Genomic DNA, 23901 nt, shown 5'->3' with positions numbered 1-23901 from the left:
TAAAACAGCGCTAATTTTAACAAAATGACAGGAAAAAAAAACTCAAGGTACAATCTACAGGGAAACCAATCCTGACTGACCCCCCCCAACACACACACACACACACACACACACACACACACACACACTCACTCTCTCACTCTCACACATACCCGACTGGACCCCAGTCGTGGATGCCCAGCAGAGCTCCCAGTCACATACGCACACACACATGCATTCATGCAACAGACTGGGGGGTGGGGGTGGGTGCTGGCCCAGGAACAAGTACCAAAATAGTTTTAGAAATGCCTGTCCAGCCTGGCTCAGGCGTTAGAAAAATATTCTTTGCAAAGAGAGTGGGGAAGGACGGTGTGTTGAGTGGGAGGTGGCATGGGCTTGCCAGCCCCAGCTGTTCTCTCCCAGTGGCACCTGGCCTCTAGGTAGCCAACTGCCTATCTCCTATAGGCCATTGTGAATCTGTCCCAGAGGCTCGGGGCTGAGTCCCAGGCTCACTAGCCAGCCCCGCACCGCCCTGGGGCCAGGGTGGGAAGGTCCCGCTGGAGGCCATAGATTAGCAGGTGTGGGTCTATGCGAAGGGGCCAGGGGTCCTGGATCCCAGCTCTGAGCAGGGCAGCTGGTAGCCAAATAGTTTTGGCCTTCCTGGTAAAGGAGGAGGGGTCGGAGAAAGCCAGGAGGCCCAAATGGGCAGATAGCCTGGCTGTAGGGGTGCCACCACTCTGCTTCCACCCATTCAGGGGCAAGGGTCCTGCAGTGACAGCCAGAGGCGGGCTTTCGGAGTCTAGGCACTGACCACATTTCAGCGCACTGAGATTAGGGCATGGCCCAGGAAGACAAAGCAGGAGCTGGGGTGCCTGAGCTCCGTGCAGGGCCAGGCTGCATGGGTAGGAGCACCAGACAGCCAAGAAATAGTGGAGCAGATCTATGGGCCCCAGATGCAGACCCCAGATCCAGGCCCCACTTCCTGGGCTCACCTGACCAGACCTGACCACCGGAGCCTGGGTGATCTCTCCAAAATGGGCTAGCCAAACCAGCCCCCCACCCCAAGCTGCTGCCACTTCTAAGTGGTTTGCTCTGGCTTGATTCCAACCACCACCCACCCGTGATACCCAGAGGCTGACAGGCCAGCCTTGTTTTTCTAAGACTCAAGTATGAAAATCAAGGCTGTCGAACAGTAAGGACCAGGTAGATCCAGAGCCCCTAAATCGTGCAGCACCTCATTTGATCAGGATGGCGCAGGCTCGAGCCTCATCCTCTGCCAGATTCCTCAGATTCTTCTCTGATTCCTCTGAAGAGCTAGGGGGTGGGGGGCAGTGATCAGAGGGTCCGGTGACGTGGCCTTCCCTCAGGCCTCCATACCCAGCTCCAACGGAAGGAAGGCCAGAGGGTGTGAGAGGGAGGCTGGGAAGCCAGGGGAGCCCCTCCTGTGGACCCGCCCGTCCACCTGCCTCACCCCAAGAAATCCTTCACGTCCTCCACTGTGACGTCCCCTGTCGTGTCCAGTGTGGTGTCGGCACTGGTGGCCGAATCAACGGACATGGGCGAGAGCATGGTCTCAGGTGGCTCTGGGGTGTCTGCACAGAGGAAGTGGTTAGGCCCCTGCCCAGACCCCTAGGCACCCTGTGCCCTTCACCTCCCGCCCCTGGGGATCTGAGTCTCCAGACCCAAACCTAGCCCACCGTGAGGCTTGGGATGACAGCCCGACCTCCGGCCCTCTCCCGCCTGGCCTGCCCTACCCAGGGCTTCCAGCCATGGTAGGGCTGCTGCCTCCTTTTATTTTTTTTTTTTTAAAGGTTTATTTATTTATTTATGATCGACACAGAGAGAGAGAGAGGCAGAAACACAGGCAGAGGGAGAAGCAGGCTCCATGCCAGGAGCCTGAAGCGGGACTCGATCCAGGGACTCCAAGATCGCGCCCTAGGCCAAAGGCAGGCGCCAAACCGCGGAGCCACCCAGGGATCCCCGGGCTGCTGCCTCCTAACAGAGCCTTGCCCCATGTCTGTGGGTGGAGCTGTGTGGGTGTCCTGCCACCTTCCTCTCCCACCCAGTCCCCCTTACCAGCTCTCCTGCTGTGGCCAGGATCTGGGCTTCCATTGCGGCTCTGTGGGGCCAGGGCGATGCCTGGGGTCCCATTAGCCTGGCTCAGCTTGGGTGACTCTCGGAGCCTATAGCTGCAGAGACAGGGCCATTATGGGGGCCGCAGGAGTGCCAGACCCTGCCCACCCTCTCCCAGGCCCCAGGATCAGAGAGGAGTACAAGCAGGGAGGCTGGGCCTGGGGATATGACCAGCCCTAGAGACAGGCCTTTGGGCTGCACCCGCCATGCACCTGGCGCGGGTGGTATCTCGAGGCCAGCTAATGTCCAGAGAGCAGAGCGGCTCTGTGATGTTCCGGGCACTCAGAGAGAAGCGTTCAAACTCCGATGGAGAAATCAGGTAAAAACCTGGGTGGGCAAACAAGGAGTGGGGTGCAGTGAAGAGGTGGGCTCCAACCACAGCCCCCAGCGGCCTGCTCCTGGGCCTAGGCCAGCCAGTCCCACACCCGCCTGAGGGGCCTCCTCCCCACTGACATGCCCCAGCAGCTCTCCCAGTCCCTCTGAGGCCCCCACCCCGGGAAGGCTGCGCCTCACCCTGGCCGTGGCGCGTGAAGACGCAAGAGGCGATGCCACTAATGTCCTCTTTCCGGATGCAGGCATAGTGCACCTGGGGCCGCAGGCCAGGCACTGAGAACACATGCACGTCGCCCAGGTTCGTGAGGCAGGCCAGGCAGGTCTCAGCATAGTCCTCGCAGGCCACGCTGGCAAACGTGGCAAGTGCCACCTTGCGTACGCGACAGCCCTCGTGGGCCGTCAGCTTGAACTTGGTCTTGGCGCTCACCTTAGGTAGTGTGAATACCTGGCAGCAGAAGGGTGGCCAGTGAGCGGAGCCTGGCAGAGGCTATTCTGGATGCAAGCAGCAGCCTCCACCCTGAACCCAGCCTGCCAGGTGGGCCTGCACCCCTGGCCACATGGCTGCCTCTGCCCGGGCACCCTCCCGCCCCAAGCCAACCTTTCCTCACAGTCCACCTAGCATTCATGCTGCTCCCAGAAACCTCTCAGGGCCCCACCAGCTGTGGCCAAACCAGTCACACTAGGTTTTAAGGGTGAGATGGATGGTATCCACTCAGAGCATGACTTCCTGTCAGGCAGAGCCCTGCAGAGTGCTCAGAGGGCCCTGGTGGGGACTCAGGGAGGCAGGAGGGTCCTGAGGAGATGCAGCCGGCTGAGGGAGCATTGGGATTCTCCAGGGGGCATTTTGGCTAGCTAGGGGTGTCTGGGGATGGGAGGGAGGGGTTCAGCACGTAGGGGATATAAACAGGGCACTTTCTAGAGGGTCCCATGGCCTCCGAAGGGGGAGCCTGCAGGGTCTCCACGATGGTTTACCTTGAACTGCTCCTCAGATGCGATGAGCACGGCATGACCACCTTGCATGTCAGGGGCCTGTGCCAGATCCCGAGAGGCCTCATAGGGCTCAGGCAGCGGGCGGCCACGCCCATCCAGCACAGCGATGGCCACCACAGGCGCGCGGTGCATCAGCTGCACCTCCTTGCCCAGCACGGCCTCCACCGCCCTCTCAGCTCGCTTCTCGCTCCCCGCCACTGCCGCCGGCACTTCCAGAGCGTAGGCAAACACAGAGCCCGAGTTGGTACCTGCCCACATGGTGGGGCCATGGTGGGCCGCTGTGGGACAACGGCAGGTGAGGCAGGCTGTCAGCCACATGACACCCATTCCTCCCCTCCATTCCTGATGCTCCAGAACCACTCTCCCAGCCCATGCCTTCCTAGAACCTCGGCCAGCCTCGGGCCCTGAGGCACCTTCTCTATGTTGCTGTCCTTGGATACAGCCTTCTGGCAGAAGAGGGAAGGGCCTCCAGGACATCTCGAAGATGTCAACAGGCACCCCAGTTATACCCTGACCTCTCCCCCATCCTGCTGCACCCTCAACCCCCAACTTGGTTACAGGGGTCTGTCACACAGCCCTAACTCCTGCCCCCGCTATCAGGTGCCATCGCCAGTTCACTGACCAACTGGGAACCACCTTCACCCTGTAGATGTGCTCTAGCGGCCACGGCCCACACCTAAGGATGCTTCCCACCTTGCAGCCAGACATGGAGCCCTTGGGCCTGGGCTAAAATGACCTGAGGCCTGATGCTGTCTGGCCAGCTTTCCCTGTGTGAGCTAAAACTTGGGGTAGGTCCTTCAATGCAGAATCAGAACTGAATGTGAGGGAGCCATTAGTCAGTGCTGTGTGTCCCCTTGATAAACTGACAGCCATAGCAACAACCGTCAGGGGGAGCCAAACCCCAGGGAAGAGTCAGCAACTCATCATGCCGCCTGGACCCATGACAGCCAGCCACCTGGGAAGGTGCACCCCATCAGCCTTTTTGCAGGGACAGTGGACCAAGGTAAAGGCCTAGGGCTACCAAGTCTAGCTGGTGAGAAGATCCACTGGACAGAGGATCCCCAAGATACAAATAAACCAGGAGGAGGGTGTGCCCCTCTCAGACTCAGGGACTGGAAGTTGTCTCAGTGAGGTCAAGGGCCGCCTGACTAGATGCTGACCCGACATCTACTATAAAAAGGCATTTTTAAAAAATTTTTAAAAGATTTTTATTTATTTATTCATAGAGACACACACAGAGAGGCAGAGACACAGGCAGAGGGAGAAGCAGGCTCCATGCAGGGAACCTGATGTGGGACTCAATCCTGGGTCTCCAGGATCATACCCCGGGCTGCAGGCAGTGCTAAACCGCTGCGCCACCGGGGCTGCCCTAAAAAGGCATTTTTGAGACGAATGGAGAAAGCCACCATGGACCAAGCGGGACTGGGATCAGCATTGGTTCCATGAGGTACGATGTGGGTGCCCTGGCTGTGGATTATGCCTGTTGGACACACACTCAAGTCCTCAAACGTTTTCATTTAAAATACTCCAGCAAGGGATGCCTGGGTGGCTCAGTGATTGAGCATCTGCCTTCGGCTTAGGGCGTGAACCCAGGGTCCTGAGATTGAGTCCCGCAGGGAGCTTGTTTCTCCCTCTCCCTGTGTCTCTCATGAATAAATAAATAAATAAAATCTATACAACACTCCAGCAAGATAGACAATGGAGCATGAGGTGGGGATGGTGTGACAGCAGCAGATGGCTGGGGGCATCAGGCCGGATGTGCAGGGTGATGGACTCCTATTTTTGAATATGGCTGAAATTCTGTTACACAAGTTAAAAACTGATCAGCGAATCAGTCAATAAACCAGGCCACAGCAGTCTATAGAGGACCCTGCATAGGCTCCCAGCCATCAGGGGCAGAGCCGGTTCCTCAGTGAGGCTGACCCTCGCATGCCCCTCCCTCAGATCTTGGGCTCCCTCTCCCTCTTCAGATCTCAGAGGCTCACCAGGCTCCCTCACCAGCCCCACACACATGGGAATTCTGGGGGGCCGGGGACTATTTGGGGAGCCAGTTCAGTGTGGCATGTGGTAGGCTTCCCTACCCTCCCATAAGGCCCGGTCCCACCCCCTCCCCGTATCTCCTAGATGGCCAACCAAGGCTCATCTCCCCAGTGCATCCTCCCCATCTCACCATCTCGAAGAAACGTGTCAGCGAAGTAGAGGCAGCGGACGACGCCAGAAAGGGAGTCGTCGGCGGAGCGGGGCTCAATGCGGCGCTGCACTGGGGTCATCTCCACATCGTGGGGGCAGGCCTGCTCAGCCAGCTGCGCATTGGCCTCCTGCAACTGGAGAGGCAGTGGCCTCCAGGATGCTGCCTTCCCAACACCTTGCCTGTGCCCATGCAACCTGGTGCCCAGCAGCCCGGCACCCTCTTGATCAGCCTGGCCAGAGCAACTATGGGGAGTGGACACCAGGCTTGGGGCCAAGGCCGGGACCGGTGCCCAGCTCCGTTGCTCTGCCCAGCCCTGAGAGGTAGACAGGCGGCACCCGGGGCAGGCTGGCCCCAGCTCACCTTGCTGGTGGCACTAGTGGCCCGCTTCTTGCCCGAGACTCGGCTCTTGCGGATGCGCCGGAAAGACTGGCGTAAAGACTTCTTGAGGGACTTCACCCGAGACAGTGGCCCCTCCATGGCCAGGGAGTCGTTGGGGTGTAGTGTGCACCTGTGGGCAGGAAGGTACCAGCTGGGCCACAGAGCAGACTCCTGGAGCAGCCACTGTGCTCCCATTGGCCCCATGGGTCAGGAACCAGAGGTCCTGTGTGGCTGTCCTGCAACCCAGCAGCTTGGCGGGGGTGAGGTAGGGGAGGGGTTTAAAACTCTACCAGTGACACTTCCCATGAGGACGGAGCTGCCGAAGGGGAAGGGGGCTTCAGGTCACCCTATCTTTACCATATGAGAGCTTAGAAGGGGAAATCGGGGCCCCAACAGTTACAGGGAAACACCAGGGTTCCCACAGGAGGCTGGGCCTGTCCCCCACACACCTGGCCAGCACAGGGCTCCTGCGCTGATAGTCAAAGAGGCCAAAGCCGTGACTGGTGCCAAAGGCCACGAGGCTCCACTCGGCATGGAGCGTGACGGCTGTCACAGCAGCCGGTGGCAGGCACTGAACCAGCACCCGGGGCTGGAAGCCAGCAGGCCACGGCAGCGGCCCCGTGCGTGGACTCAGCCGCTCATGGCCCTTCCACGTGAAGCCCTCTCGGTCCTGGAGGAGGTCCACACTGGCCACGCTGACTGCCTGCTCCAATGGCACATCACTTAGCTCCAGCACCAGCACCTGAGCCCACGGTGGGGTGGGGTAGGGGCAGGGTCAGCAAGGAGGACGATGGTATTAAACCACCCAGGCCCTACCTCATACTGCAAAGTCCTTGCCAGGGTGGTCCCAGTACGGTCTCCAGTTCATCTGCTTAAAAAGCACTATTGGCTGCCTACTGTATACTAGAGCCTTCACTAAGCACTGGGAAACACGGTGACCAAGACCCACTGCTTTGCCGTCTAGCAGCAAAATATGCCCCCTACCCCCATGCCTGTCTTCCTTTAGTAATAAGCAGACACTGAGCACCTCCTGTATAATGCAAAAGTGCCAGTGGCACAGCAGTAACCAAAGCCCATTGGTCTCTGAAGCAAAGGACTCCCCGTTAGCCTGTCTCACAACTGACGATGAGTCCCCTACTGAACACCTATGTACCGTGTGAGTGCTGGAAGCACAGCAGTGACCCCACTTCCCCAAAGCTCACCTAATACTTGGGCTCTCAACTCCAGCCCCAACCCTCCATGGTTCCCCAACAACCAGAGTCTAGCCCTCAAGACCCCCTAGTAGGTTCCACCTCCCTGGCTGGCCGTACCCCAGCCATCCCCACCTGGAGTCCCATTTCCATCTCTGGGCTTTTGGCCATGATGGTCCCCCTCCTGCTCCACCAGACCATCTGGATCAGGCCCACTTCCTCCAGAAAGCCCTCTGAGACCCCAACCTGGATGACACCTCCACCTTACCTGGCCTGCAGTGCCAGCTACCACCATCTGGGCCGTGTACTTGCAGAGTGCCACCTTCTGCACCCCAAGCCGAGGATCATCACTATAGGGGTCGAAGCAGCCCACCTGGGGGGCGGGATGGGGAGATGACACGGGGCAGAGCTGGGGCCAGACTCCCCAGGGCTGGGGGAGGGGCCCACCTTGCGAAAGGGCGGCCAGTCATCCTCGGTGGCCTGGGCCAGGCTGTCGGCATGCTCGCAATCTGTCTGGAAGAGGCCAGCTGTGCTTAACTTGTAGAGTGGCCGCAGTGCCACACCTGAGGCATCCCAGAACCGCACGGTGCCATCCTCATGGCTGCAGGGAAGGTGATGTCAGGCCTAGTCTGGGGCCCCTTGCACCCCACATCCACTCATCCAACAACCACTCACTGAGCACCTACTGCAGATGCCAAGCACGGACCAGACTCCCACTGCACGCAACAAACAGGAGGCATCTACTGTAAAGAGCAAACACACACCGAGCGCCTACTGTATGCCAGACCACATGCACCTGGGCCTCTCAAACAGGATGAAAAGGTGGAAATAATCACCAGTGTGACGAGCAGAAGATGGTAGAAGAGATAATGCAGGGAAGAGAGGACTACAGGCGCATCCAGAAAAGGTGATCGGGAGTTAGCCACAGAGCAGAAGGATCAGCTGGGGCATGAGGCAGCCATGTAGGCAGAGCAGCAGGAAGCCTGGGGAGGCTGGGAGGAAGCAGGGAGGGGAAGTGGGGGGCAGGAGCAGACAAATCTGGGGGTGCAGCCTCAGGACACAGCTGCAGAGCCCATGTCAGAGGCCGTTGGGCGGTACTGGAAGCCCAGAGCCAGCGTGTGAAAAGGTGCATGAGTCTCTGGGGCTGGTTGGGACACCTCCAGAAGCACTGGAAGCCATGATTAGGATTTCTCCAGCAAGGGAGGGGACACTGGAGTCAGAGGCCTGAGGGTCCCGGCACAGGCAGGCAGCAGGGGCAGGGCAGGGCAGGAAGTCAGGGCCTGAGTCATTGGGGCACGTCAGCGCCCGCCAGGCCCAGGATGGGCTCTCCAGCACCTGCCCTGGGCAGATCAGCGTGGGCCAGCCCAGATTTTCCGGTCCCAGGGCAGGCTGGGTGGGTGGAGCTCAGTTTTAGACCAAAAGGCAGGGCAGGGCGGGGCCTTATTAACCCAGGGCCCAGGGCGGCTTCATCCCAATCCACCCTGCAGGAGAGGGGATGGCCTGACCCCAACAGGGGCAGGGCCCAAGTCACTGGGCAGGGCAGTACCCATCAGGCCCAGAATGGGCTCTCCTGTGCAGGCCGCATCAGGCCCCATCTGCCCACATACACACGTGCGCGCGCGCACACACACGTCACACCTGTGCTCGCCACGGAGCACACGTGTCTGCCTACCCGGTCAGCAGTAGCCCTCGCTGTGATGGCTCCTGGGCCAGGTTCCGGCCCCCAGTGATGGGCCAGCTCTGGGCAGATACACAGAAGTAGAAGGTCAGGACAAATGCCTTTTCCTCACCCTGGACTTGGCACCCAGGGCCCAAAGTGCTTCTGAGCCGCCACCTCTGGGCCTGTGCCTGGGCACTGCCAGGGCCATCCTCCCTCCCCAGGCCCCGGCCCTGCAGGGAACCCTGGGCACATACCAAGGTGCTGGAGGCAGGCTGTGGACTCTGCTGCTCGCCAGCGCTCACAATGCGGGCCCACAGCTTGGCGGGAACGTTGGCAACGTGTGCCGAGCAGGTGATGGCAGACGAGTGCAGTGGGGCTAGGTATGGAGCAGGCACGGCAGGCCAGCCAGGCGTCTGCAGGTCGAGCACCACCAGCTCCTCCTCAAGCAGCACGGCCAGGGCTTGGGGTTCGTCAAACTCTGCAGGATGAGAACTAGGTGAGCCCAGCTGCAGGAGGCGCGGGGCACAGGGCGAGGAGGGACAGGGCACACACCATCCTCAGGCCGTGTGCTGTGCACTGTGAAGAAGTCAATGATGCGGGAGGTAAAGTCCAGCGTCACCAGAGTCTCGGCTCGGAGCACGCTCACGCAATGGCGGTCCCCATAGCTGGCACGGGGCATGCCGCCACTGAAGATGATGAAGTGGTCCCTGCATGGCAGGTAATGGAGCAATGTGAACCCCCCCCCCCCGGGCCCCAGGTGCCCACTACCTAACCCAGGGTGGGTGATGCAGGACAGCCCTGTGTCCCAGAGCCCACCCCCCTCCCCCCTGTAGACATGACCTCCCAACCCGTACCTGAGAACCGGCTCCCCACCTACCCAGATTCACAGTTTCGCCACAGAATCTTGTTAATGGCTTTGCAGGGGAAAGGGCCTGGAGGAGTGGGACAGTGTCGGGCTCACTCGCTCGCCAGTACCAAGAGGGCCCCATGTCCCATTCCTTCAAGGTTTTCCCATTCCTATTCTGCCTCCGTCACTTCCCACCTCACAGCTGCTTCCTGAGTCCCCAAGGGGAAGGCCCACTGACCCACCGTGAACCCCCAGCAGTCTCACCTTTGAGGATCCGGTGGCACTGCCCCCTTCCACAAGTCCTCCTGGACACCCCCACCAGGGCCAGGCAGCCCCAAGTGCCTGAGCTTGGGGGGACCAGTCAGCCTCATGCTCAGGTGGCAGCGGCTGCCCTCGGACTTTCCGGCACTCACCGTAGGGTGTGGTGGCTACTGTGGGCTGTGTCATCGGGGAGTCGCCGGCGTCTACTGACCAGACGGCGTAGCTGCCGTCGCTGTGCGAGCTGACCAGTGTGCGGCCACTGCGTTCCCAGCACAGGCTTTCCAGCTGCTGCAGGGCAGAGGGGGTGAGTGTGAGCAGGGGCAGGAGCAGGGGGCCTCGGCTACCATGCTGGCCTCCTCCATGTACCTGGTTGCCCAGGAAGACTCGGTCTGCGCACTGCGCCGCCTGGTTCCAGATGACCAGCAGGCCCCGGCTGTAGCCGATGAGGATCCTGGTGGGGTCCTGCAGATGTCCTTGGAGTGACTCCACAGGGCCCAGTGCCTTTCCACACCGGTAGTCGTCTGGCACGCTGCAGAGGGGCTCAGGTGAGCTGGTAGGGCACCACCCAGGCACCAAGTGGCTGCTGGGAAGTCCACCTGCCTCTCACCTTCGAAGAACCTCATCCGGGGCAAGAGTCTGCCCCTCAAGCAGCGTCAAGGTGGGAACGTCCAGGAAGAAGATGCTGCCGCCCTCGGTGCCCAGGGCTGCCATGTCACCAGCCGCCACCAGCAGGACCACTGTGACACGGGCGAGGCTGAGCGGGCCACTGCAGGGGATGAGGGGAGGCAGGTGAGGGCCCAAGCCCATCCACCTGCTGAGGACTGGTGTGGATGGGGCTGGGCTGCTTCTGGTAGCTCCTTAGGGCCCCTGCGTGCTCACAGAGGCCCAATGATCAAGTGGGCTGGCGCACCAGAAAGGCAATGGTGGCGGCTACGGGCATCGTAATTAGCTCACTCAATTATTCATCAGGATGTTGGGAAGGAGAGGGATAAAAATAGGTTCCCCAGGTCTTGGAGACAGGCTCCCAAGCCCCTCCCACGCACCAGGAGGGGAAGGCAGGAACTAGGCCAGTGCCTGGGCCAGGATCACGGGCACCAGGACACACATGACCCTCCCAAGTCCCACCCAGGAACCCCAGTCACCAGCCCACGGAGGACTCCCTGACTTTGCAGGAGTACTCAACTGACCCTGAATGCAGATGCTGGAAGAGCAGCCCTGGGGCAGGAGTAGGCGCAGCAGTGAGAGCTGGATGTGGGGGGGGGGGTATCACCCAGCCCCCAGCAGGGGCAGGACAAGCCTCCCACTGAGGCCATACAGAAATCCGGAAGCTACTCTGACCGCTTTGGCAAGGGCCAGCAGGGCCAGGGACATGCCCATCGGGGGGCCAGGCCCACTCCACTCCCCTACAGTGTCCTGCTGGCACCTTCACAGCCTGGTGGGACCCTCCTTGCCCCCAAACCTGCCCACTCAGCTACACACACTATGGCCTGTTGCCCCAGCCCCAACCGTTAAAAGGCCCCAGTGGTCGCCGGAGCATGGACACTATGTGCTCACCTCAGACTCAGCCAGAGCCCCCTATTTAACACCCGCCACGTCCATGTGGCACATCTCTCCAAGATCGGGCCCAGCTCGATGTACTCTTCACCCTGAACTCTAGCACAGGGGCAGCTTTGTGTGCCCACGGTGCCTCTGCAAGGCTGGCTCCAACCACATCCAGCAGGCTCCACACCCCCATGCCCCGCAGTAGGTCCCCAGTCAAGTCCTCCAGTACCTGGCACTGTCAAAGCCCGGCCGACTAGGTGGCTGGAAGCTGAGCGCTTCCTCCAGGTGGGCGCAGCCATGGTGGTGGACAATCTCCCAGAGGTGAAGGCTGCTATCATCCAACAGAGTTAGCAGGCGGCCCTGGGGGATGAGCAGAGACCGAGCCTGGGCTGGGCTGGGCTGGGGTGGGGAGGGTGTGGGGGCTGTGGGAGTGGGCAAGGGTAGAGGCTCACCTGGCCGGGTAGGAAGTGCATCTGGGTAACGGTGGCTGTGTCCCGGTGTAGGCCAGTGAACTCCACACCAGGTGCACCATAGCTGCATACACAGGTCAAGGACAGAAGCAGACACCGGAGATCCTCCTTCCCAAGAGCCATTCCAACAGGTCCCAGCCAGCCCAGCCTTCTGAGGTCCAGATGGGACCCCTCCTCCAGAAAGCACTGCCTCGTACCCACAAGATATCCCCAGGCTCTAAGCGCAGGCTTTGCTCTGCTCCTGCAAGTTGGTGCTGCTGTGTGACCTTCACTTCCTCATCTGTAGGATGGGCTGGTGAACCCCACTCTCACCTTGTAGGTCTGATGCAGGGCAAGTGAGAATAAAAACAGCTAGCACACTTGGCCCAGGCCTGGCACATGGTCAGTGTCTCGCTCTGTGTCAGCCTAGTGTGTGCTCCCATGTGCATAAGAGCTAGGCCCCACAGGTTGGGAGCACACAGGCAGAGGGGCCAGGCCAGGCCTGGGCACAGAAGCCTGGGGCAGAGGAGAGTCCAGGCTGCCTCCTCCCACAGCTCCAGGTCAACCTCCAGTTATGGAAAAGGAAACCAACCTCCCTCCAGGGCAGGCAGCCAGTAGCCCCCACTGTGACCGGGGAGAGGCTTCGGTTTGCCCATTTCACAGACAATACACAGAGGCTTGGAAAGGGTGGGTGAGCTGCCTCAAGTGCCAGGTGCCAGCACCAGAGTCACAGCAGCTCCAGGTTGGACAGTGGTCAGGCAGGGGGCCTCGGGAGGGAGGGCTGGGAGGGGTCAGCGTTGCCGGGCAACAACACAGGAGCCCTTGCTTCCAGCCAGAGTTGGGATTCCCTGCAGGAGCCAGGAGAACACAGAAAAGGGGACAAAAGAGAGGGCAGGAGCTGCTGGGCGGGAACCAAGGTTGCCAAGGAGACAGGCTGCTCCTGAGGGGGAGGGGTAGCTTCTGGGGCCAGCCTCAGTTTCCCAACCCAAGGCTCCAGGCTAGGGTAGTTTGGGGGAAGAAACGAGGGGAGAGAGGAGAGCCCCAGCCTCCTCTGAGGCTGTCTCCTGGTCAGTACATCAGGTTCTTTGTGAGCACAAGGAGCACGGAGGGATGGCTCCAGTGACTAATGGAGTTGCAGGGCGCAGGGCACTGAGCAGCCACTGACAGGGAGAAAGGGCTTCAGGAACACGATATACACGAGTGAGCAGGACTGCAGCGTGGGGGCGGGCAGAGGCCAGGTAATGCACGCCCCCCAGGGCCAGTGGGGGCTCAGGGGCGGGGGTCCAGGCCCTGTCCCTCCCCACCCCACTCCCTGCTCCGCTGGGGCCTCAGGGGCCCATGGGAGTGGAGGGGCATCCCTGCTCAGCCACACTCCCCAGAGAAGGCAAACTCAAACCACAGGCCCAGGCACCCACCCCTGCCGGGCCACCTTGCCCTGGAGAGGGAAGACCCCAGGCACTGACTCATTTTGCTGCCAACCAGTGTCCCTGGCGAGGGTACTGAGAGCCAGAGAAGGAGTGAGGGAGAGCACCCCTCACCCAGCAGCCCCCAGCCAGGCCCCCCAGCCAGGCCCTCCACCTGGGTTTTCCCACCCAAGGGGCTTCATGGAGAGCAGCAGGGGCGGGGTTCTCCACTGCAGGCAGGGAGGCATTCAGCTGCCTGCTTGCCCCTCCAGCACACCCCCCCCCCCCCCCCCCCCCGTGCCTACAGGAAAATGCCCGCTTTGTGTGGCTCACACGGCCCATTGTGCAGCCGCCAGCACCCAGGTGGGGGCTGCGCCGCGCTCACCATGCTGAGCCTGGCACGGCCCCCAGCCTCTCGGCTCAACACATGTGTCTTCACACTCGCACACATGAGTGTCTGGTCACTGGAGCCAGGCCCACTGTGAGACCCTGGCCCACCCGCCACCCTTGCGCGGGTACAGTGTATGGCCAGTGTCCTGGCCCAGCATCCCCAGTCAGTTGCTGGGACGATGGCAGGGTCGCCTAGGTAACTGGCTAGCTGAAATGCAGCTAGGGACAGCTGTGACCACCGCCAGCTGACCCCTCCCCCACAAACACTTCTGTAAGGAAGAGGCTCAGAGCAGAGGCCACACCAACCTCCACCAGAACCCCTGCGCCGACTGCGGCCTCCAGGGCCGGGCCGGGCCCAAAGAGCCTATGCACAGGGGGCTGCAATCAGGAGGTCCTGATGAGCCCTGAAGGCCATGGTTCGAAAAGGATACATCTTGACGGCCCCGGACCTTGTGCCGATGGCCATGATGCGAAGCTCTGGGTCGAAGGCCAGGGCGCTGGGCTGGTTGGGGAAGCCATGCTCCACAGTCTGCAGGGGACGGGAGGGCATTGGCACAGGCACTGCCCCCCTCCCCCGCCCACCTGAGGCCCACCCCAAGGCAGCCTCCACACTAGCAGAGCTGCACAATAGCCCCGTGCCTCAGTGTTCTCAGCTCTAAAACAGGCGATCACACCTCCAATCCACATGGCAGAGGCCTGCCCCAGGCCAAGGCTTTGTCCTTCACACCTGTGTCCGGCCCGCTGTGTGCAGGGCTCTGGCAACAGAGAGAAGCAGGACCCACAAGGTACCAGCAGAGTCAGCCCTACCCATCCCACGGAGTAGGGGGTCTGCACCCTGTTCTGGGAGGAGAGGTGCCATGCCCTCTGAGGCCCACCAGCCCCACATGGAGATGGGAGGGCAGCACCCAGGATCAGCTAGGTCAAGGCTCTTGACCCTCTCCCTCCCCCAGGGCCCCTCTTCCTGGTAGGGACAGCCATAGCGCAGACCCCTGCCCACCAGGTTCTTGCTCCTTCCTTCCACTCACTACCCGCTCGTGCTTTCCTTAGTTTTCCCACAACCACCAAGGAACTTCTACTCATCCCCAGATGCCGGACTGGAGCACCACCTACCCCACCCCCATCCTCGACACCAATGTGGGACATGACACATGGGTCCAGCTATCTCCTGACCAGTGCCTCAGGAACACATACATTTCAAAAGAAAACTGTGGTCCCCAGGCCTGTTGGCCCAGCCTCCCTCCTGCTTCAACTAATCCAGGAAGGGACTGAGCTCTCTCTGCAGCCTGCTTGGTTGGATTCAGGCTAGTCAAAACATTCTCGACACCTCAGTGTCCCATGTGCTCACTAGGGGCAGTGAGCCCACCTGAGGACAGAGTAGCCCATTTGGCTGGGGGTGCAGGGGGAGAGCTTCCCACGCTCATACCAGAGCTGACCAGGTCTAGCCAGTCCCATCCTCTGCTCAGGACCCTCTTGGGGCTCCCACCTCACCACCTGGCCCCTGTCTGCCCTCCTCCTCCCTCCCTCCCCTAGCTTGACTGCTGGGCCAATGCCCTTCTGCTCTCCTCCAATTTACTAGGCAGGCTCCTGCCTCAGGACCTTTGCATCTACTGTCCCTCTACCTGGACACCCAGCAGTGCCCAGAGAGGGCTCCTCTCCACTACTCAGCTCTCAGCTCAGGAGTCAACTCCTCAAAGCCCTCCCTAAACCACCCTGCTCTAGCAGCCTCCCTATTCCTATACTCCTTACCCTCACCCCACTTTACTGTAACCACAGCACTGGTCATCATCCAAACTGCTGCACATTTTACTCTTTTGCTGTGGCTTTTTACTATATCCCCCATGAGTATATCAGCACCCCGAAGAGGCATTTGTCTCTCTTGGTCACTGTAGTGTCCCCAATACCAAGAAGGGGGCCCCTCACACAGTAGGAGCTCAAGATTGTTAAACTGACATAGAGTGGACATCCCACAGGCAAGCTGTGGGCAGGACAGAGATTCGGATGCAAGATAGTCCAAGGTCCATGCTTGCTTCTGACCCTTCCCACCACTCGGGAATCTGGGATCTATTTGTTTTCTAGTGATCACCTATCTCCTCATGTGAGCAAGCCCCTACCCCAAGCCTCACCCTTCCCACCAATGCCACCTACTCAGAATAGGGCCTCACCGGCCTTAGCAGGGAACCCTTGGCTTCTGCTGACCCAAGGCCAGCCAGGAGGAGCCCAGCCTCCCCACCATCTATCTCCACTTCACACCCTGACTCACTGGCTGATGAAGTGACACCTGCCCCCAGCATCCTTCTCCTCTCACCTCACAGGGGCTCTTGCTCACAGCCACCCAGCATATGAAAGAGACCAGCTGGGAGACCCCCGGGCACCAGCCACCCCTCTGGGCCTCCCAGGCCCCTGCAAGTTCTCAGCCACCATGTCTGAGGCCCCAGCAGCCGCCATCACCAGGAAACCCTGCCTGCCCCAAAGGACATTTCCACCTCGACCACTTCAGATCCAGCCATCCTAGAGCTTTCTCTTAAACAAGAGTCTCCTGAAGTCTGGCTCAGGACTACAGCAGCCCTTCCAAAAACCCCTGCACCTCAAAGCTAAAGTCAAACCTCATCGACAAGAGTCCACGAGGACAAAGTGCCCCGACTCACTCTCTGACTCTGGGCAAGTCGTCATCCCTCTCTGAATCTCCATTTTCTCACCTGTATGATGGGGATAGTAACTCTAATCCCCAAGAGCAGTGAGGGGCTGTGCCATCAGAGGTCTGGAGTAAAACTGAGCCCAGAAGCAGCACCCCAGAAGTTAGCAAGGGAAAGGCTGGGGCCTGGATCAACCACGCATGGGTGCAAAGGTGGAGGGGAGGAGGGAGTGGAAGGTAGTCCCAGTACTGTGGCCCCTCTTGCCCTACCCAGGAAAAGAAAGGAAGGAGCAACCATCTCCACGTTGGCCCAAAGGATAGGTCAGCAGGCCCATGTGATACAGGGAGCCAGAGCAGGGAAAAAGGTGGCCCCGTTTTATAGCAAGGAAAACTGAGGCCCCAGGAGTGTATTCATCTACACAGCCAGGCATCTTCTCTGGAGCCCCCAGCAAAACAGGGCAGGGCAGAGCCCCCAAGGCAGAGCCCCGGGCCTTGGGGGTGGGGACGAAAGAAACAGGGAAAGGATCTCCCAGCCCCACCCCCCAACATCTGCCTCCATTCCTCACCCCTCCCCACTGGCCTGGGTGCGAAAGCAAAACAAACTGGGGCCCTGGGCTGCCCCAAGGGCTGAGCAGGGGCTCCGAGGGCCCCCAAAGGAAGAGAGATAAAGAGACAGAGACCGAGAGCCAGAGTGAGAGTTCCAGAGACCTTACAGAGACCCATGGAGGTGGAGAGACACGCAAAGACTCAGAGATGAAGAGACAGAGAGAGAAGAAAGAGAAGGGATACGCAGAGACACACAGGGACAGAGGCCGACACCCCCTCCCCAGACACAGGCATAGGATAGGCTAGGACAGGAGGTGATCACAGACCGAGGCGGGGCAGAGACCCAGGACATGTAAAGAGTCGCACAGGGACAGAGAGAGACACCGACCCAGGGACACGGAGACCCGCAGAGCCAGGGCCAGCGAGGCCCACCGGGACCCGGGGGAGCGGACTGGGAAAGTCAGCGAGGGACCCAGACCCACCCAGAGTCCGAGAGTGGAGCCGAGGAGGAGGCGAGAAGTGGGGCCCGTCGACCCGCGCGCGACCCGGCCCCCGCGCCGCGCCTCGGCTGGGCGCCCCCTCCCCCCGGGCCCGACGTGGCTCCGGCCCCCGCGCCCCCGGCTCGGGCCCCCGGCTCGGGCCCCCGGCCCGCCGCGTCCCGTCCCGCCCTCTCCCTCTGCCCGAACCGCCGCGCCGCACCTTGTTGAAGGCGAAGAGCTCCTGCTTGAGCTTCTCGCGCTGCGGGTCAGCGCCCTGCCGCCGGAACCGAAACTTCATCATCTTGCGTCCGGCTGCCGGCGCCGCGCCCGCCGCCGCCGCCGCCGCCGCCGCCCGCAGGATGCGCCGCGCGGCCCCGCGGGTCCTGAGGCGCGGGCGGGGCGCCAGGCGGCCCGGACGCGGGCGCGCGGGGCGGGGCCTGCACGGGGGCGGGCGCAGAGCGCGACTGACGTACAGCCCGACCAATGGGTGTGCCCCGGTGCCGCTCGCCCCGCCCCTGCCGGCCAGACAATGGGGGCAGACTGGGCCCCCGGGCTCGGCCGGGCTCGCGAAGGTGCTCCCGCCGAGCATGCGCCGCGGCGCGGGTCCTGCCGGGATTGTAGTCCGCGAGCCAGGCTTCCTGCGTGGGCGGCTGGGGACAAGCTTTGGAGGGGGCTGACGGGTGTTCCCGAACTTGGAGGAGGCCTTTCCTTCCTCCAGGGAGGAGCGGCGTGCTTATTCAGGTAATGAGGCGGACCTGCCCCGAGAGCCGGGAGAGTTTTGGCAGATCCAACTTCTCGGCCCCTCAGCCTCAGTTTCCCCACCTACATTACGGCCCAGTGATTGCCAAGGTTTACAGTTCCACGGGGCAGCGCTTTGTTCGCAAGTGTGCCAGAACACCTCCCACCACCGCGCTTTTGCTCCACTGGTGGTCAGTCAGGAATGCCCTCCCCAGTCCCTAGCCCCTGGGAATCTCCCACACATCCTTCAGGGTCCATCGCAAAAGGCTACGCGTAGCAGCACGGGATTCACGGGCCACCCAGCTAAAGAGAGGGGCAGGTAAGAGGCCCTGCCTCCGGAGGTGGCGTTTGGGGCGAACCGAGATTGGATCTGGGCTCTTCCAGGGTGGGGGAAGGGCCTCCCCTGCACGCAACACTATATAAACAAAGCTGCACCCGCCTCCACTCTCCGAGGGACTATCGGCCTGTCCCCACCCACCTCGAAGGCCGCCTTTTCTCTTCTGGACCGTGGCCTCAAGGCCGAACCTTTCCTTCCAAGGCTGAGGATAGGCTGCCCCGGTTCAGGGCTGGGCAGGAGGGAACTCCCAGGAGCTTAGGTGGAGCCCAAGGGCCAGCACCCCCCCCCGCCCCGCCCCCCAGCTGTGTCCAGGGAGGCAGGCCCGACTTCTGATCCTAAGGTAGCTACCAAGCAACGGGGGCCTGGCTGTCCCCCACCGCCGGCCGCCCACGCCCTCAGCGGCCCAGCTCAGCCCTGCCCTAGGGTTGGGGCTGCATCTGGAAGAGGAAGGTGGGGGCAGGGGAAGCAGGGAGGTGAGTGCAGGGACCATGATCAGCACTGCAAAGTGTAAGGGTCCCTCCAGCGTGGCAGACACTATTCCAAAGCCTTCCTTGTTTCAAGGGACTTAATGCCTCAACTTATCTGTGAGGGAGGAAACAGGATTCCCCACTGTACATTTGGGGGAGCTAAGACAGATGGGCCAAGGCAAGCAGGGCCTTCCACCTGAGCCAGCTGAGCTGGCTGGACAGGAAGGCCAGACCCCTCCGGCCACTGTGCACTGAACACCCGACAAAAGTAGCTCAGGCAACTCCAAGGCCTGGGTTCTGATCCCTGCCCTGCTACCCAGAGCCCCAATTTCCTCCTCGGCAAAATGAGAACCTCACAAAGGGAAGTGTGAAGTTGTTAATTTACATTCCCACATCATTGGTTAGAAGCTGTGTGGCCTGAGGCAAGTAACTTAAGCTCTCTGTTTCTGAGTGTCCTCACCTGTGTTAATGTGGCGACCCAGTACCTACTTCAAAGGGTTGCTGTGGAGATGGAATGAATTAGGACTTGTAAAGCCCTTAGAAAGTTCCAGGCAGGCGGAAGGCCCTGGAAGGGCTGTGTGTGTGTGTTAGCAGTTCCACAAAGTTCATGCTAATTGCTACGTGAGCTCTTCCCGTCTAGCACCCTGGGCCAGTCCCTGCCCTTCCTCAGTCTCCAGTTGTCTGTCTTTGAAAGGGGCCCTAGTCATCATGCAGTTAGCCTCCATGCCTCCCCACCACACTCCCAGCTCACGGCTGCCAGGGGTAGGGGTACAGAGCTGAGCGGAGACAATGACCACCCAGGGTTTACTGTGCCAAGAGGGGAGACACGGGTGGGAGGAGGCTGTGGGAGCCCAGAAGAGGCATCTGACCCGAGGTAGAGGCCTGGGGGTGGACAGATAGGGGTCCTGCAGCAAGGAGGGGTTCATGAGGTGTCAGAAGTCACCCCACACCTCTAACCTTGCACATTTTAGGTCCCCCAAATGAGTGTGCCTGTGGAATGGGGGTCCAGAATGTGGATTTTACACCAGCCCTTTCTTGGGTGGCTGAGGCCCAGCTTGGCCTCATCCATCAGTTTGAAAGGGGCTAAATGGGTGCACTGCGGTATAAATGGGTGGACTGAGACACTGAGCCGTGGCAGACTAGGACAGCCCACCCACATGAGGGCAGGGTTTAGGAGTGGCCCCAGGGAGGGTTCCATCCCAGGCTGGGAGGGTCTGGGGCACTAATGACTCTGTGTCTCCCCTCCCCCAGAGCCTCCTTGAGAACAGGCCAGGGATTACTGCTGTCGCCAAGGACACTAGAGCCGGTGGCCAGGCTCATTGGTGGATGCAGAGAACCCAGGCTCAGGGGAGCCCAGGCAAGGCCATGAACACAGGACCTTCAGTGATATTGGGCGCCACCATCCTACTCTGGGAGCACTGGAAGGGAGAGCATATCCCTCCTTCAAATCTCCCAGCCTCGGGTCAACCTCAGGCCAGGGAATGACTGCTCCCTTCTTGGCATTTCCTGGGTGAGGTGGCCTCACCCTCCTTCTCCGCCCTCCCCCTCCTCCTCCCTCCTCTCCTCCTCCTCCTCCTCTGGCACTCCAGGGCCCTAGCCCAGCTCGAGGTAAGACTCAGGTCTGGCTTCAAATCCCAAGACATCTCCTTGCTACCTGGATGACCTCAAGTAAGCCACTTGTCCACCTTGGGCTTATTTCCTCATCTATAATATGTACAAAGGACTAAATTAGATGATTCAAAACAGGAGTTGAGCATGGGGCATGTTCCTTGAGAGCCAGCCAGCTTTAGGACTCTCTTTAGGACCTGCTGGCTGCTTCACCATTCTTCAAATGTGCTAGACATGTCCTACCTCAGGACCTTTGCACTCACTGATTCCCTGCCTGGAACACTTTTACTCCAGCACTTAGCCAAATCCCTCACAACCTTTTGGTTTTAACTTAAATGATACTTGCTCAAAGAAACCTATTTCCCTCACTCCTGATGCCCTTTCCTGCCTGATTCTTCTGATGACCTCTTTGCACCATCTATTTGACTTTTTTTTTTTTAAGATTGTATTTATTTTAGAGAAAGAGAGTGAGGAGCACCCGGGTGGCTCCTGGGATCAAGCCCCACGTCTGGCTCCCTGACAGGGAGCCTGCTTCTCCCTCTGCTTGTGTCTCTGCCTGTCTCTCTGTGTCTCTCATAAATTAAAAAAAAAAAAAAAAAGTGAGTGGGGGCAGGGGTAGAGAAAGGAGGAGAGAGAGAACCTCAAGCAGACTCCCCACTGAGTGCAGAGTGGGAAGCAGGGGATCTCATGACCCTGAGATCATGACCTGAGCCAAAATCATGAGTTGGACACTCAACCAACTGAGCCACCCAGGTGTCCCTTGACTTCTTTATGTGTATATTGTCTCCCCAGCTTGAGAGTGAGCCCCTGAGGTCTCGGTAGTTTTTAATGCTGTTGTTCATTGCTGGGTCCATGGTGCCCAAAATAGTGCCTGGCACAGAGTAGGCACTTAACACATTAAAAATAATAAATAAAAATTTGAGAAAGATCTGAAGCCAGTACAATAAAATGTTAGCGTGTGTGGGTGGTGGGTACTACTGTGTGGCTTCTCTGTTGAAGTACTTTCCAGTGTGCTTGAAATATTATAAAAATATAGGGGCACCTGGGTGGCTCAGTGGTTGAATATCTGCCTTTGGCTCAGGGTGTGATCCTGGAGTCCTAGGATCAAGTCCCATATCAGGCTCCCCAGAGGGAGCCTGCTTCTCCCTCTGCCTTTGTCTGTGCCTGTTTCTCATGAATAAAGTCTTTAAATATATAAATATATAAATACACACACACACACACACACACACAACATAGGAGCCCTGATTTTTGGGACACCTGGATGGCTCAGTCAGTTAAGCCTCCGACTCAATTTCAGCTCAGGTCATGATCTGAGGATTGTGAGATGGAGCCCTGTGTTGGGCTCCAAGCTGAGCATGGAGCTTGCTTGGGATTCTCTCTCCTTCCTCTGCTTCTCCCTGCTCACACATTCTCTCCCCCCAAAAATAAACCTATTAAAAACACACACACACACACACACACACACACAAACAATAATAATCCACACTGTTTAGGAGTCCAGTCTGTAGGAAAGGGTGGTAGATGGCATGCAGAGAGGCAGGTGGGTACCAAGGGTGTCCCTGAGCCAGACTGGCATGCATCAGGCATGTCCACTGAAGCAGACGTCCCAATAAATGCCGTATCTGTCCTTTATCTGCTTGAAGCCTTGCAACAGCGCTAGAGGGAGGTACAAGGACAATCCCACTTGACAGTAAATGGAAGCTAAGGACAGAGAAGTGACTTGCCCAAACCCACCTGAGGAGGGAAGGAGGAAAGAAGGGGTGGCATGGGAAAGCCCCAGTGGGAGGCAGAGTAGGGACAGCAAGGGAGTGGGAGGAAAACCTGGCTGAGCCAGGCAGGCCCTGCCTTCCAAGAGCTGGCCCAGATCCCGGGTGAGGCCACGACCCTCCTCTGCTGCCCAAACCACACATGCAGCTTCTTCCTGGCAGCTCCTCCAGGGGCCTCACAGGTCCTAGGATTCCTGGAATGGAGTGTGGGCTGGGGGTGGGGGTGGACAGGGCCTAGGGTGGAAGGAAATGAGGGAGAAAGGTGGGGGGATGGATGGGGAGGCCACTGGGGAGCCTGGGGCTGGGGATGAGGAGGAGAGAGCACCTCATCCTGCACAGTATGCAGTATGAAGCTGGCACTCAGGGCCTTCTCTAGGGCCCAGACTGACGAGGGCCAGTGAGTCTGGGGGCCTCTGTCCACAGAAGGCAGTGTGCTGGCCTTCAGTGAAAGACAAGCCAGACCAGTAGTAGTACTGGAGCACACCCAGCCTTTCCTCATTTTACAGGGGAGGAAATGGGCTCAAGAGACCAGTGACTGGTCTCTGGACCTCCGGCCCAGTGCTGCTGTGGGTGCAGTACTCAGCCCTGACCCTCCTCACATTCCCCCTGAACGTGGATCCTGAGCTGGGCTTTTCTTCAGCTCATGCTGGGCCACAGGACCTGGAGATTCACATGCACCTGCCTCCTTGCCTGCAGGAGTGTCAGGTTTGAGGCTTCAGGCTGACCCCGTCGTAGGCTCATCTGTGTTTCATTCCTGTGGCCCCACGTTCTCATCCTGCCTCTTGTACATCACCTTTCTGGACTCCAGTTTACTCATCTACAGGATGGGGGCAAAAAAATATTAATTGCTACCATTTATGAACACTGAGCATTTAGTCTGTGCCAGGCACCACTGTCATTCATTTAATCCTCTGCCATTTTACCAATGAAAAAACCAAGGTTAGAGAAGTTAAGTAATTTGCCCAAAGTCACACAGCTAGTATGTAGTAGTCAGGATCTGAGCTCAGGCCCCAAGTAAGGTATCAGAGGCTGTGGTGAAAATAAACTGGGACAGGTTGTAAAGGGCCACACTCACAGAATCCAGGAGAGGGTGTGGAGTTGGGTCCTAGTCTCCCAGCCTGGTAGAAGCAGTGGGACCACACAGCACACTCTGGACCAGCTGAGGGAAGCCAAGGGTCTGGGGAGACTGGATGGGGGTCAGAGAGGGCAGCCTCCAGCAGGAGCTGCCCAAAGCAGAGGGCCCTGGTGTTTGGAGAGGTTCACACGATCATGCCCTGATGAGCTGGGTCCCCCACCCCCACCCCTAACCCTGGGGGCCCTGGCCAAGCAGAGCAGAAGCAGTGGGAAACCTAAGTTCTTGCCTCTGGGGCCTTAGCGCTCGGCCCAAACCTAGGGACAGATGGCCCCTGCCCCACTCTGAAGCAGTCGCTTAGACTCTGCTGCCCCACTGTGGGCACAAGGGGAACTGCACCAGGACACCTGGCTGGAGGACTCCAACCACAGCGGCAGCCCTTCCATCTCTGGCCAATGCGTCTCTTCATGATTTTGGCTTGTCCTCAACACAGCAGCCAGACGGGTC

At 59.6% G+C, this 23901-nt stretch overlaps 1 protein-coding gene across 1 annotated transcript; it reads right to left on the bottom strand.

Annotated features, from left to right (window-relative positions):
• Positions 1–2: 2 nt before the first annotated feature.
• On the bottom strand, positions 3–17767 carry LLGL1 (LLGL scribble cell polarity complex component 1). Its single transcript, XM_055305701.1, has 22 exons — positions 17624–17767; positions 14178–14275; positions 11957–12038; positions 11734–11864; positions 10570–10728; positions 10329–10491; positions 10115–10250; positions 9732–9786; positions 9407–9561; positions 9109–9332; positions 8867–8934; positions 7642–7795; positions 7463–7567; positions 6454–6746; positions 5987–6134; positions 5606–5759; positions 3418–3713; positions 2626–2890; positions 2325–2439; positions 2056–2168; positions 1451–1571; positions 3–1293 (listed from the first exon to the last, which is right to left on the bottom strand). The coding sequence occupies exons 1-22, from the start codon at positions 17702–17704 to the stop codon at positions 1215–1217; spliced, it is 3195 nt and encodes a 1064-aa protein (XP_055161676.1). The 5' UTR covers positions 17705–17767; the 3' UTR covers positions 3–1214.
• Positions 17768–23901: the final 6134 nt, after the last annotated feature.

The sequence above is a fragment of the Nyctereutes procyonoides genome, unplaced genomic scaffold (assembly GCF_905146905.1).
Source record: "Nyctereutes procyonoides isolate TBG_1078 unplaced genomic scaffold, NYPRO_anot_genome, whole genome shotgun sequence".
In the NCBI taxonomy this organism is placed as follows: domain Eukaryota; kingdom Metazoa; phylum Chordata; class Mammalia; order Carnivora; family Canidae; genus Nyctereutes; species Nyctereutes procyonoides.
The sequence above is the reverse complement of the archived record's forward strand: the minus strand, read 5'-3'. Positions and strand labels throughout refer to the sequence as shown.

Bases quoted from the DNA above. Each gene is read 5' to 3' on its own strand.
- LLGL1 (XM_055305701.1), bottom strand. From the start codon at position 17,704: ATGATGAAGTTTCGGTTCCGGCGGCAGGGCGCTGACCCGCAGCGCGAG. The intron at 9,787-10,114 runs GTGAGTGCCGGA...CCACTCCTCCAG, and splicing joins AGTAGCCACCACACCCTACG to GCCCTTTCCCCTGCAAAGCC. The intron at 1,294-1,450 runs GTGAGGCAGGTG...CCCACCCCCTAG, and splicing joins GACGTGAAGGATTTCTTGGG to CTCTTCAGAGGAATCAGAGA.